Below are 14,213 nucleotides of genomic sequence, written 5' to 3' on the forward strand. Positions count from 1 at the left end.
GCTTCCATAGTCCAACTCTTTCCCTGCATTGTCCAATGCTGGGATGGGAGTACATTTGATCCCTCCTAAGTTTGACTTCCCATTCTAGTGCTCAGAATGGATTGGGAATAGTAAATATAACCTTTCAAAAGTGCAACACATGAATAATATTTTTTTATATTTATTTCAATTATTCTCCAATTTTAAACCTTAATATTTGAAAGGAAATCAATATAATGCTGTCCTTATATATATTTAGGTATACTTACCTTTCTTGACAATATTCTTGTTGACAATATTAGGTTTACATACAAAGAGTGTATACCTAATGTTTTTGTCACCGATGTTTTGTCTCAAAAATAGTGTATCGCAATGTCTTTGTTAATGATATTTTGACATGCGCCCGGTGGGAGGTCTTCATTTGTGGTATGTCCAAAGGAGATGATTGAAAGCTCAGAGAATAGATATTTTACACACTATCCAGCACCCATCTGTCTTTTTTGATTTTTTGCTACTCTTTTAGATGGTTACTATGCTTCGTCCTACCAAAGAGGTGGGAGAAAGAAATCACTAGTTTGTGTCCAGGGGGATTTTTCTGCAGAGGTTTTTCTGCAACTGGTGAATTTACTGGATATCTTTCCCTTTTGGTGCTCTCTATCCTTTGTAAACTTGTCTTTGCTGCTGCTGGTTCTGGGGCCACTGGGGGATTTGCACCCAATGCTAGTCGAAATGAAAAACATAGGGGTTACAAAGAAGTTTATTGTGTTCTTTCTTCTTTTTGAAGGACACAGCTCTGAGTGTCTCCATCTCTGAAATTATATGATGCATAATCTCATCAGCATGTGAGCCACAGCCTGTTACAGAAGAATGGTAAATTCAGAATATTTTGCTATACTTAGGCCTTAGGACCTATCAGTCACAACCAGGAAGCCATGACAGTAGCCATAAAAAGCATGATCTGAGAAACCAGAAACCACATATATGATCTGATCAGAGAATAACATTTCCTCTTTCAGGATATCCCACGTCTTTTCTGAGCTTGCAGGGGGGAGGGAGGTGGGGATTCTCCGCAAAGCATTGCAATGAATTTCACATGTGTTTGTCACATCTATCTAGCAGGGTAGTCACACTGGAAGCTTGGCTGATGTTCTACATATCTTTCTGAAAATAGAATCAAGTGTTTAGCTCTTCCTTTTAGGAGGAAATGTAAGTGCTAGAGCCATTGCATGATAGTTCCTGGCAGCAGATAGAAATACAGAGTCCAGATGGAGATCTGCTTGAATTAGGAGCGGGTCTTGCTCTGAGGCATATATTTGTTTGCAAGTCTAGTAGAAGCAGACTTAAATGAAGTAGGGACTATGTAACATGCCATTGCTGGCTCCAATGAAACTGATACTGAAGGTACGAGAGACCTAGAAGCAAAGGGATGACGCAGAGTTTCAAAAATAACCAGGTAGATTTAGTAGGAGTGAGCATTGGTGTGTTTAGCTTTGCTGCCCATCTCATTAGTGCATCATTAAAGGTTATAATTTAATTAATATCATAAACTGGAGACTCCCTGAGGGGTGGAGATTCAGCAATGTTTGGAGAGTACCTTCAGACAATTTATGTAGATGATAATGTAGTAGATATAGATCCAGGAATACAGTATGTTTGAAGTATATGTGATCTGCTTCTAGAATGTTGGGAATGATGAGAACAATGCTTTGACGACTGTCAGCTAGCTAGCTTACATGACTGCCTCCTCGGGGTTGAAGACCTCCTGGAAGAAACCCTGAACAGTGAATTGTGTGATTTGCTGGTGGTGGAAGGATACAGCTGCAGGCTGAGCTGGAATTTGAGGCACTATGTGGAGAGAGACACTGACCATCAATATAAGAGCAGCATGTGTTAGAGGTTAAGCATGTATTGGAGATGTAAATCAACAAGGAAGTGGCTGGGATGTGGAAGTATCACCACAGACGGTACTGCACATGGTGATGAGTATACTGTAGAAAACTCCTGCCAAATGTTGTAAAGGTCTGCTCTAGGTCAAATACTGTGATGAGTAATGGCGCTTTATATTTGAGCTGTCTTTTGATGATGAAAGTCTCAACCTCTTCTAAACTGCTTGAGCCTTAGATGGTTATTATGTTACCATAGTGCCTGACACTGACATTAGCAACCTGAGAGTAGACCGAGAAAATCGAGGTTTATCATGATGTGATCTTATGTCAGATCTCCCAGTTAAAGAGTTTTTAGGGGCAATGGATTGAGCTATGAAGAAAGAGCCCTTGTCCATGATCCTCTGAACTGCCAGAGGCTACGTTCTAACATCTGTGCTGGTTCCGCTGGCCATGACGACACATTTTATTTCTGTTCTTCAAGTTCCTCTTAGAAATCTTCCAACACTGTGGAGATTCATAGGGGAGGTGACTCTCCAGAGTCCAAACACCACAGAGATCATGTGGATATCATTGGTACTACTTCCTAAGACAAGAAGGGCAATATATACAAAACTGAAGCATTTTTTGTGAAAGGAAAGAGGGAACTCCTTATATTAAAAGAATTTCAGTGAAGCATTTATTAGCAGATTTGGAGAGGTTTCCAAAGAAAAAAGCCAAAATTGGTAGACCTCAGTGCTGCAGGATTCACTTGCCAGGAGTAGGAAAACATAATTAATGAAACCATAACCGACTGGGAATGATTATGTACTGGTGGTTTGTGCTGCCTTAAATGAATTGAGCTGTATCAGTTTTCCAGCTGTTGTACTGTCTAGATGCAATGCTTTTCTTTCCCTACTTATACTATAAAAAAAGTTTGTAAATAGGTTTTCTAACTTTTTGTAATCTAGTGACATGTTAATTTAAAATTAAAAAACAAATGTGACCATTATAGCTTACAAAAGACTGTCAGAATATATATTACTGTTTTGAAAAATTGTGTTTCTAAAGGAAAAAGAGTATTGTGCTAATATATATAGAAAGTGCTAGAGAATCTCACACATGGGTGTAACCATCATCGAAGATTCCCTACTCATTTGAGGGAGAAAAACTATTTGCAATAGATTTCAATTGTGTCTGCTGGAAAAATGCAAAAGTCACTCCTTGCAAGCTCAAATGGAGTAGGATAAAGTTTAACTGACAATGGAACCAATCGTACTGACATAGCTACATGTGGTTTTCTTCGGAAAGCTATAAAATATTTTACATGCAGAACATTTCGTACAGGGATCCAGCTCAGGAAGTGAGAGAGATCTAAACGGTGGAAATTATTAATGTAATCTAATGATTTCATTTTATTTCTACATAATAATTTAGTTAATTATACATTCACAAGGCTGTTTAGGTTTAAATAGTTTTATTAAGAGAAACACATCGGGAAAACGTTATTACACTGAAGAAAATGTTTGCATATGATCTTTACCTAAGCATATACTGGGCAGAGCAGAAGGAAAAAACATTATAATTAAGGAGCCAATAACCTCTCAAACATCTAATGTAGAACTCAGTTGCCCACTAGCCCACCTGGGCATGGGTAAAAGAGAAGAGACACAAATTAGATAGTGGACCAGCTATCAACCTTATTACTCACATCCATAGAAGACAGCACTCCCTCCACTCCTAGAGAATGAAAAATACTGAAAACAATATTTTCAAAAAGTTCAACTTAACCCTTCTCAGTGGCAAAACTTCCCAAGAAGGTGTTGGCAATCTCAGTTTGAGAAAATATATGTTACTGTCCTTAGTGATTTACGTTCCACTTAGTGAGAAAACCGACTGCAGCCAGGATACTGCTCAAGGACAAGTCTTTTTACACCTCCAGCAAAGTTTTTATCTGATCAGTGTTCTGCATGTAGATCACAAAATAGTGGGAGACAGATTTTATCTAGCATCACTAATTTCTTCAGCAATGCAGCACTTTGCAGCTCAAAAGTGAAGCATCACATTGACCGTTGTCCTGGAGGCTGTGTTGTTGCTACAGGCTTTTGACGGTCGCTGATAGTTGGATTTCACTGGCCGGCTTTCATGAGCCAAACATCTTATGACCTGGTCCCTTAGGATCTTATCCAGCTCACCAGCCAGTGGATCTCAAGCTATGATTATTGAGATACACAACTCTTTGAGATGTGCCCCGTCCTCATATTGTCAAAGAGTTCAACTTTCGGCTTAAGTTGTACAATGGCTCTGACTGAAAATGATGTAAGGGTGGCCAAGTCCACAATAGTGTCCTTCGTACTCACGGAATCTTCCTCTAAGCTTTGCACTCTGCCGGGGTGAATCTAAAATTCCCTTACCACTCCACCCACTCTGATACACCTTAAATCTTCTCTTCTTCGTTGCCTTCTCCATGTTCTGTCTTCCCTTTGAGGATTGCACACATTGAATCAATAGAGACTTGCTTCGTCGTGTGGTGACTTGAACACACTATACTCTATTAAAGTCCTTCTTAATCGCCACCCTGTTGGTTGGATGGGTTCTCCTATACAGATCAGTGATCTTGTGCTCTGACTGGCACTGTCCAGCCCCATGACTCTTTAGATATACGTATTATGTCTCAGCACATATTCAAGTGACAAAATTTACATATTTGGACAACAGAAGATCTTGGGTTCAATACTTCTCAAGGAGTGCCATACTCTTTTACCATGGCTATGATGCTCCTTAACAATCATCAGTGCCCTTCTCTTGGGTATATGCAGTATAGCAGAATATAACAAGGCGAGCATAAAGTGGACATCAAATGGTCTTGTGGCATGCAAACTGACTGGGCCCGATTCACAGAACTAACATAAGACAAAATCCTAAACTTTGTACCATTTTGGTATTCTCAGAAGGCATTTAATTTAAATGCCTTCTGGGAATACCGAAAGTCTTAAAGTTAAGATTTCTCTAAGTTTAGGAGTAGTAAAGTTAGGAGTCCTAACTTTAGGACTCCTAAATGACTTCTGTGAATACCGAAATGAGTAAGGGCCTTCTGTGAATACCAAAATGAGTAAGTGCCTTCTGTGAATACCAAAATGGTAGTAAGTTTAGGATTTTGTCTTAAGTTAGTTCTGTGAATCGTGCCTGTGGATATTTGATACTTCAAGAACCATTTATCCTGGGTACGTGCACATCATGCTATACTTTGTGTTGCATTGTATGTCTAAATGTGTGAAATGTAATGCAGTTGTAAGTATGTGAATTTAATGTATTTGTGCATTTCAAATGTGTAAATCCCACTAGATGTATATGATTCACAGGAACCCCAATTTATATACCCCTTTCTGCCCAGCTATGCGTGCACTATATAAATACCAAGCAAATGTGTGAGGCTTAAAGGGAGATTTTGCTAACAGAAGCTACTTTACAGGTTTTGCTGGCGCTGCTGTTTGATTGTATTGGTCCCGAGGTGAGTGCATTTTTTCAAAGTTGCATCTGTATTGATGACGCTAAAAAATACACTTTGTGTCCTATGGCACCTTTTTGAAAATGGAAAAAAAACTTTTAATGTGAAAAAATAATGTAAAAAAGTATTATCTGTTCTTCTGTGTAGTATGGCTAGTCAATTAAATTGAGGACTTCCAATTCTATGGTATTGTTTTACATTTATGTCTGTACTTATCAATATGTATTTTTTCGCATCTTATTGGTATTTTTTCACATTTATTTTTTTCTGAAAAACGTAAGTTACTACTAGTATATTTCCGCATTTATTCAACCACAATATAAACAATCACAATTGATTTTGAAGGATTCTTATGTACGAAGAAGCCATATACAGTCAGACAGTACAATCACCGGCAAACATTAGTATTGTAATATCTAATCATGCATATGTGCTTATCTGCAGCTATTAAAGCTTCATTAAGAAATGTCATCCTGTTTGATATTCAGCTTTATTTTCTTAAAATGCAGGCTACCGGTCAAGCAGTGAAAACTGATAGCATGGAGAGGTAGTCAAATAAAACCAAATTTCTGGGTTTTTCCCTCGTTTTTAAAGGATGTGAAAGGGCCAAAGCTGCCAAGTTCAGAGCTGCCTAGAGTCTCGGCGGCGCTCACCATCCTGTGATTGTGGGCAAATCACTAAATCGCCCATGCTTAAAACAAGCATTGGAAATGCAATAGGTCTCGCAGCATTAGAGTTAGTGCTTTTAGAATTGTTTATGGGTTTTTTTTGTAAATCTTTAGCATTTTTGTTTCCTGTAGGCAATGCTAAAGAATTACAAAGAAAAAAAGCCATAAACAAATGTAAAAGCTCTAACTCAAATGCTCCGAGACCTATTGCACTGTGTGAGGGTGAGGGGTTGAGGGTGAGTGAGGGTGAGGGTGAGTGAGAGTGAGGGTGAGTGAGGGTGAGGGTGGGTGAGGGTGAGTGAGGGTGAGTGAGTGAGGGTGAGTGAGGGGTTGAGGATGAGTGAGAGTGAGGGTGAGTGAGGGTGAGTGAGAGTGAGGGTGAGTGAGGGTGAGTGAGGGTGAGGGTGAGTGAGGGTGAGTGTGAGTTAGGGTGAGGGGTTGAGGGTGGGTGAGGGTGAGGGGTTGAGGGTGAGTGAGGGTGAGTGAGGGTGAGTGAGGGTGAGGGGTTGAGGGTGAGTGAGAGTGAGGGTGAGTGAGGGTGGGTGAGGGTGAGTGAGGGTGGGTGAGGGTGAGTGAGGGTGAGGGGTTGAGGTTGAGGTGTTGAGGGTGAGTGAGGGTGAGGGCGAGTGAGGTGTTGAGGGTGAGTGAGGGTGAGGGTGAGTGGTTGAGGGTGAGGGTAGGTGAGGGGTTGAGGGTGAGTGAGGGTGAGGGTGAGGGTGAGTGAGTGTGATGCTGAGGGGTTGAGGGTGAGTGAGGGTGAGTGAGAGTGAGGGTGAGGGTGAGTGAGGGTTTGAGGGTGAAGGGTTGAGGGTAAGTGAGGGTGAGGGTGAGTGAGGGTGAGTGAGGGTGAGGGGTTGAGGGTGAGTGAGGGTGAGGCGTTGAGGGTGAGTGAGGGTGAGTGTGAGTGAGGGTGAGGGGTTGAGGGTGAGTGAGGGTGAGTGAGGGTGAGGGGTTGAGGGTGAGTGAGGGTGAGTGAGGGTGAGTGTGGGTGAGGGTGAGTGAGGGTGAGGGTGAGTGAGGGTGAGGGGTTGAGGGTGAGTGAGGGTGAGCGTGAGTGAGGGTGTGTGAGGATGAGGGGGTGAGGATGTGAAGGCGCGTTTGGCAGTGTATGTTTTAACGCTCGGAATATCATAATGAACCCAGACATGACAGTCTCCAGCCAACAGCTGTAAATAGTTAGTCAAGTAAGCTCCAGTGGCCCTGCCAAAAGGGCGTGTTTTTTTCGTGTAAAGTTTCTTATGTTCTTGTGAGATAATCAGCCACCCTAAGTTCTAGGGCTCTGTGCAATGACAGAAGTTACAATTCTTGACCAGAGGCCCCAGTTGGCACACATGCAAATCAGAACCAAACTTTCCTCTAAAAGGAAACTCAATCCGCAACACAAGACCTGTAGTGCCGATAATGGTATGATACGGATATAGTGCTTTATACTTCCGATGGCGCTGAAGCTACATTAGAAATGTCACCGTGCGTAAGGAATTAGACTTAGCCATGCTGATTAACACCCAGCTATCATGCGGTAATGAAGGTCATGCTTTTGATACAAACTACTATTCTTGTACTCGTCTGTCCTGCTGGATCTGTTCCACGAGGAATAGAGTATTGCACTTGATGCCTTCCAGGAGACACGGAAACTTGCGTTGCGACAGCCACGCTGAGCCGGTTTTGTAAGGCAGCAAAGCCTTCAATGCTGCTGCCCAATTTGTAAGTGTCCAGTGATCGGGAAAGCCCGTGCTGCTAAAATGGCGACACCCCGCAGATTGCTCTCCAGATTGCTCTCCTGAAGCTGGCTGCCTGATGGAGTGGAGAGCGGGCGGGCAGAGAGAGTGAGGGGGCGGAGCGGGGGTGTGGGAGGAGTGCGGCTGGCTGCCTGATAGAGTGGAGAGCGGGCGGGCAGACACCACAGACAGTATGCGGTCAATAGGCTTGTGTGGTACCATCATTTTTCAGGGCTATAGGGTCAGGATGTGGTCCAAAGCACCAGAGGGCGGACAATAACTTGCGGACGATATCAACTCGCTGGACAATCGCACTGAACTGCCCACGTCATCTGTTTGTTTACCCAGCCTGTTTTGCAAACCTGCAAGTGACTGTGGTTGCAATGATCCGGGAAGGCGTCAGTCAGGGGAAGCAATTAGAAAACACAAATGCATTCTCTCCAAAGAGCGTGGGGAGAAAAGATGGCATTAAAAAACAAGCTCTCGGCATTGCGTGGCGGGAGGGGGCGGGGGGAACGTCGAGTCGGAACAAAAAACAAGTGAAAGCGGGATGTAAGTAGGGGGGAGGAGAAGTCTGGGCAGGCAGGATGACTCAGGGGAGGGGGCGGAGCGGGGCAGAGCGGCATGTGGGTGTGAAGAAGCCGGGCCTTTGAAGTGAAGCTAAGCTTCCCTTCAAAGGTGTCGGAGGAATGCGGGCGGCTGTGCACGCGCTTTTAAGCTCAATGCACATGCGCATTGAGCTTAAAAGTCACGGGCACTGCAAGGAATCGCCACGATTCCTTGCAAGTTAGATAAAGAGTCGATGAGCCCCTATAGTCTCGCTTGCTCGATGCGCATGCGCATCGACAGGCGAGACCTAAAAAATATGTATGCGACCTTGTGTAAAGTAATCATGTTCGTCTAAAGCGCTCAAATACCCTCGGGTCGAGTTCGTACTATATAAAACTGCAAAAAACAGACTGACGAGGAGCCAAGATGGCGGACTGACCGGACGTGTGAGCTCCCGGCTCCGCAAGCCGTCTGCCGTTTTTCAGAAATCCTGGCATTTATATGCACCTACAACGTGTGCGATTAGGGCCGCGAACGAATCACGGCTCCCAGCGTTCTTCCGACATCCCCGCCGGCTGTTTTGGCTGAAGATTAGCGGAGTTTCCCGACTTCCGACTCTGCCCCCTGGCTCTGCCCAGATCGTCGCCGCCGGACGCTGCTGGTCGTGTTCCGGGGGACGTGTTGGGGCAGGGCTGGAGTTTATACTACTGTAGCCGGCGGTGGAGGTGGGCTGACTGGAATACCTTTCATCGGCGACGGAGTGGGTCCCTACGAGGCTGTAGCCGTGCAGGCGACATTTCCTTTGTTCTGCGGCCGGTGGTCTGAGCTGCCTCCATCTTGGGGCGCCCCCTCCGCCGTGTGCCATCCCCATTGACTGACTCCGAGGGGGCTTTCACACCGCGCTGGCCTCGGACTACGAGCCGTGTTTCCTCTGGTGCCCCTGCCTAACGTCCTTTCTGGTTATGGAGTCGCCCCCCCCTCTCCGCTGTGGGCTCATTGCCGGGGTGATATTGACGCCGGACTACCGCACCGACACAGCGGTCGCTTCTGTCTCCCCGGTCCGTGCTGCCCTGCCTCACTGCAAGCTTGAAGGTGCTCCGGTGGCGTCACTGCGCACTTCTACCCGGCCGATGTCGGGGAATGATCTGACTTATGGCAATATCCTGACAGCCCTTGCAGATCTAGGGGCGACTTGGCAAAGACACGCCTGTGAACTAGAGCGGAGGATTGACGGTGTGGTGCCTTGCGGGGAGCGATTGTGGCTGGCTGGCCCACTGGTGCCTCTCATTTCTCCTGCGGTGGATACAAGGTTGCACAATGAGACTACTGTGGAGCGTTCTATCCTTGGCTACAGTGTCGAGGGTTCCCTTTTTGACGAGGCTACAGTTGCGAGGTCTCCTTCCACTCCGAAACTTGAGACTTTGCCTCTACGAGTGCTGCGGGGGCTTTCTCTACATTGTTGGACTGTTTGCCTACAACGAACGCTCGTCAACTTGGACACAGTGATGGTCGGTGTTTGGGAACACTCATTTCCTCTGCTTCTTCTATTCCGTGGGCGGCCATCTTGCTCCTTTGTTTTGCCTGCGGTGCGCTCGCAGCGGCAGCCATCCTTGGAGGGGTTCCAGCGCTCCGGCCAGGGCTGATGTTGTCTCTCTCTCTGATCTGTCCTGATCGACTGGCTGTGCCCGGACTATAACGCTTATCGATATACTGCTTATGCTGCATATATGTGCTTCCCTACTTCAGACTGCAATTGCTATTAATCTCCGTGCTCCTTTTATTTTGGGGTGCACTTGATTTGTCTGATTTTTGTCCCTTTCTAACAGGATGGATGTAATGGCGGGTTGGGGGTCCGGGGACGTCTGATATTGTTGGGGGTTTCGAATTTCGTTTCTGTCCGGCGGGAGGGGACTCGGGTTGGGGCTCTCTCTTGATATACGCAGGGGCTCTATTTGGGATATCGCTTCACATTGGTGATGATGACTTTTGTATTTGCTTTGATATATTTGGTGTGTTGCTGGGGTCTGATGTTGTCAGTGGAGGCCGGGATTCGATTATTAAGGCCCTCCTCCGGGGCGGCTCCCTTTTGATTGTTGGCGCTGTTTGGGACCTGCGCAGTTCATCCTGTTTCTGGGTATCTTCTTTCTGTTGTGTGCGGCCATTTTGTCTCTTCGTTTTGGATTGGGGCGGGACCTCCGAGGGAGACATGTTCTGGGATCCGTTTTTACGACTGGCCGGGGCTGGAGGGGAATTTTCTCGATGGACATGTGCTTGATTGGCGAGTGAGACTCGAGATGGGGCGTTTCTTCATTCTGTGTTGTTGTTCTGTATATGTCTTTCCCCATTCTCTCCTGTGTTTCATCCTGTACTATGGTATTTGGGGTGGACGGTTTCTTGGTAATTGGGAGACCGGGAACATACGGAATTGGCCCTCTTATTTGCGATGGCCATGCCTGGTGGGCTTCGGTAGTTCTGGCCGGACTGTGGGTGTTTCCATCATTGGTATTGTTTGCCCGGCTGGCGAGGACCCGGACAGCTCCGTATTTTGCTATGTTGTTTTGTGCTGACCCGGGGCTTTAGGTGTGCCTGATCCTGACACTCTTTTGGTTCTCGGTCCTCCGAATCTACTGTTGTGCGTGGCGTAGAGGTTGTATATGGCTGGGAACTCCGGGAGCTCAGATATTGTGTGGGCTCCTCCCCACCTTCCTTTTTCCTGGGAGTATTGGATTAGTCTATCCTTCTTACTCCCTATATTTCAAGCGTGAGGGGTCTTTCTTTCCTTTTTCTTCCTTTTTTTTTTTTTCTCTTTTCCTTCTTTTTCTTCGTCTGTATTTCGGGTTCTTTAATGGGCGACAGACACGCTGCCGGGGGGGGGGTAGGCCGTAGCCTCCGCGTTGATGTTGGGTGGGGGGTGGGATTTATTTTATTTCGTTTAGTTTCTATGGGCCTTATTTTTCTATTTCTCTGCGCTTTCTTAACCTGTTTCTGTTCTGGGTCCGCGATAGGGTTAATGGGGAGGGGGTGGCGCTGTATATGGTGTGCGACTGATGGCTGCTAATTTGGTTGTTTTATTTTGTGCCGCCATATTGCTTGAGGTCTTAATTTCCATTGTTGTTTCCTGTAGTGCGGCCGCATGCCCCTGCCGTGTTGCTATGGTATGGACTCAGTTCTCCTTCTATCTTCTCTTTCATTGCTTTGTATTTAGATCGAAAAAAGACAAAAGAAAAACCTTAAAACTTAACCTTAAATGCTCCTTCTCCTCGGTGGCATGATTCTATTCAGTGTAACGTTCAATGCTTGTCGTTATGTCATCCGCTACCACTGAGGAGCTGTATTGCTTGCTCTTGTGCCTCAAAGTATCGTGGCCGGCCTGACGGTTGTGGGCCCGTATTTGTTCTTTTCTCTTTGCACAATAAAGGTTTTAAAAAAAAAAAAAAAAAAAAAAAAAACAGACTGACAAGGAAACAAAATGTTTTTGTCTGAATTTATAAGTAAAAACCAGCAAAAACGAAATACTGGTAGGACCAATAGTGTATCTATGTTTTGATATTATATTCACTTGTGTAAACTGAATACATTATTTCACTATTTTACCTTCATTGGACAAATCTTTCCACCTACACAAAACCGGTTTGCGGACCACTCCAGCATCTGCCCAAATGTGAAATGTCCTTTTCCTGAAACAGTGAGTTTCTATGAATCCTGGCAGACATCCAACTGAGGATGCCTAATGATTTGAAATTGATTACTGGTGAAGCAAAAAATGTATATACATGGAAAAACAGAGCCACGATTTGTCACAAAATGCTCTATTTGAAACATTTCCTAGAGCACAGATTTTACTTTTAGAGCTAAGCCAAGAAACCCACCTTCTCTCCAGTTGCTCAATGGCATTTTTCATTCTTTCTTCATACCATCTGCACTTTTCGCTTGTGACATACACATGCACCACTGACCCATCTTTCCATCGAGCGTGCACAAATCGGTCGCAGTACTTGGCATTGACAAACTTCCTCCTCTTGTCCTGTAAAGGGAAATAATGATGCTGCTGTAGGTGATATTGGGGATTCTCTGCACTGCAACATCAGATTCTACTAAGTTTAGTGTAATAGTTATAATGTAGGCAGAAATGCATCCTTTCACTGAGAGTAGATGCAGTAGGTATTACCATGCAAAATGATTGAAGACATTTTAATTGCCTGTGCTTATGGTACATCTGTGTAATTATGGTTCATATGCTTTGTCTACTATTTGAACTGGTTATGGACATTCATGATGTTTAATGAAACGTATGTTTTAATTATTAACTCACAAATGTGTACAAAGAGACACTTTTAAATCTAAATATTCAGCATACTGTCAATCACACTTAGGGCCTAATTACAATGTCGGACGGAAAGCCTCTGACCGCTGGTCGGAGGCTTTCCAACTGTCTTTGTAGGTTTAAAGTCCGACCGCCGTATTATCATGACGGCGGTCGGAGTTTAAACTGGCTGGGGAATCTGACGCGGCCGGTCAGAAAGGCCTCATAATACCTTAAGGATGGCATTTCTGCCGTTGGGATTAAGATGTCGGTTTCCGACAGACAATCCATGTCAGCCTTTCTGACATGGATTGGCTGTCGGAAGCTGACTTTGGGGGACCCTTCCCTCCTAGCCCTTTGCATTGACCATAGGGGCCACCCTAAATATCCCTGCACTGTGAGATGCCTGCCACACGGTGCAGGGATGTTTGGAAACATCAATTTTTCCATGTGAGCTTATCCTACGGGCTCCCATAGAAAACTGTATGTTTCCGACCGTACCGTGTGTGGTCGCTTCCAAATGATGCAGTCGGTACCGCCAACCTGAGGACGGTCGGTTCCCATTCCGCAATGGTGTCGGGCGGACGTGTACATTGAAATCAGGCCCTTAATTAATTTGGCATATACTTAGCACCACAACCAGCACTGAAAGATTATGACTACACCTATACTTATTTAAGTGAACATGAAATATATAACAGGTCATTAGAGCCATGTGACAAAAATCTCACCTAGCAATATATCTGTGATGCATTGTAGAGAATGATTGAAACTTTATACCATAATTACTTGACTATGTAGATAACATTTCAACTCCTTATCAAGCTTGTACATTTTATTTTTTCTACTTGGCAAAGCTTGGGAAGATCCTCTATTACAACCATGTCATTAAGGTCAAACAACCAATATAATTTTAGCTTGACTTTTCTCAACATGCCCCCTCGCCATCATGTACCCTCATGGGAATGTTACATTGTCAAACATTCGTCCAGGTACTGAAATTGGTAAAGAAGTTTCAGCTTTAACAAAAAGGTGGTAGGGTTAAAGCAAATTGTACCAAGGGGCAAATTGTGTACAGTTGTTTGTTCAAAATAGTATGCTATTACAATGTTGTTTTGTAACACACCTGTGTGTGAGTACGTCAGCTAGGAACATCTTGAGGTTGAGATAGAGTGCCACAAGGAAGAGGAGAGGAAGCAGAAAACACAGAGAAGAGCGATAGTAGATTTATGAACTGTGATGAAAACTGACCAATAACAGGTATGAGCGAACTTAGAGGCAAAGTGTGTGAGCAAATATTCAATTAATATGAGAAGAAGAATAGCGGCCTGATTACCAGTCTCGCAGGGGGTGCGGCGGTAGTGGTACAGCCACAGCCGCACATGCGGTCCAACCACCCCATTATAAGTTGGGCGGTCAGACCCCCATTGCACCGTCACAGCCGCCAGGGAACCGCTGTTCCCTGGTGGAAGTGGGGAAGTCAGGGCCTCAGTAGTATGCTGGTGGTGCTACTGCAGCATCACAATGCATATTACAAGTTTCAGGACTGCCAGCTGCATCATGGTGGTCTTTCCTCCATGAAAAGGCTGGTGGTCCTGAAACAAAGTGGGCCCTAAAGGGCCCCCC

At 44.9% G+C, this 14,213-nt stretch overlaps 1 protein-coding gene across 1 annotated transcript in view; it reads right to left on the minus strand.

The window, feature by feature from the left end:
- VWA3B (von Willebrand factor A domain containing 3B) overlaps window positions 1–14,213 on the minus strand; it is a 1,052,517-nt gene that overhangs the window by 773,407 nt on the left and 264,897 nt on the right. Inside the window, exon 11 of the mRNA XM_078658240.1 lies at window positions 12,154–12,308. Within this exon, the coding sequence (XP_078514366.1) occupies window positions 12,154–12,308 (155 nt within the window). The remainder of the gene's footprint in view (window positions 1–12,153; window positions 12,309–14,213) is intronic.

This window comes from Lissotriton helveticus, chromosome 8 (assembly GCF_964261635.1).
Source record: "Lissotriton helveticus chromosome 8, aLisHel1.1, whole genome shotgun sequence".
Taxonomy (NCBI): Eukaryota; Metazoa; Chordata; class Amphibia; order Caudata; family Salamandridae; genus Lissotriton; species Lissotriton helveticus.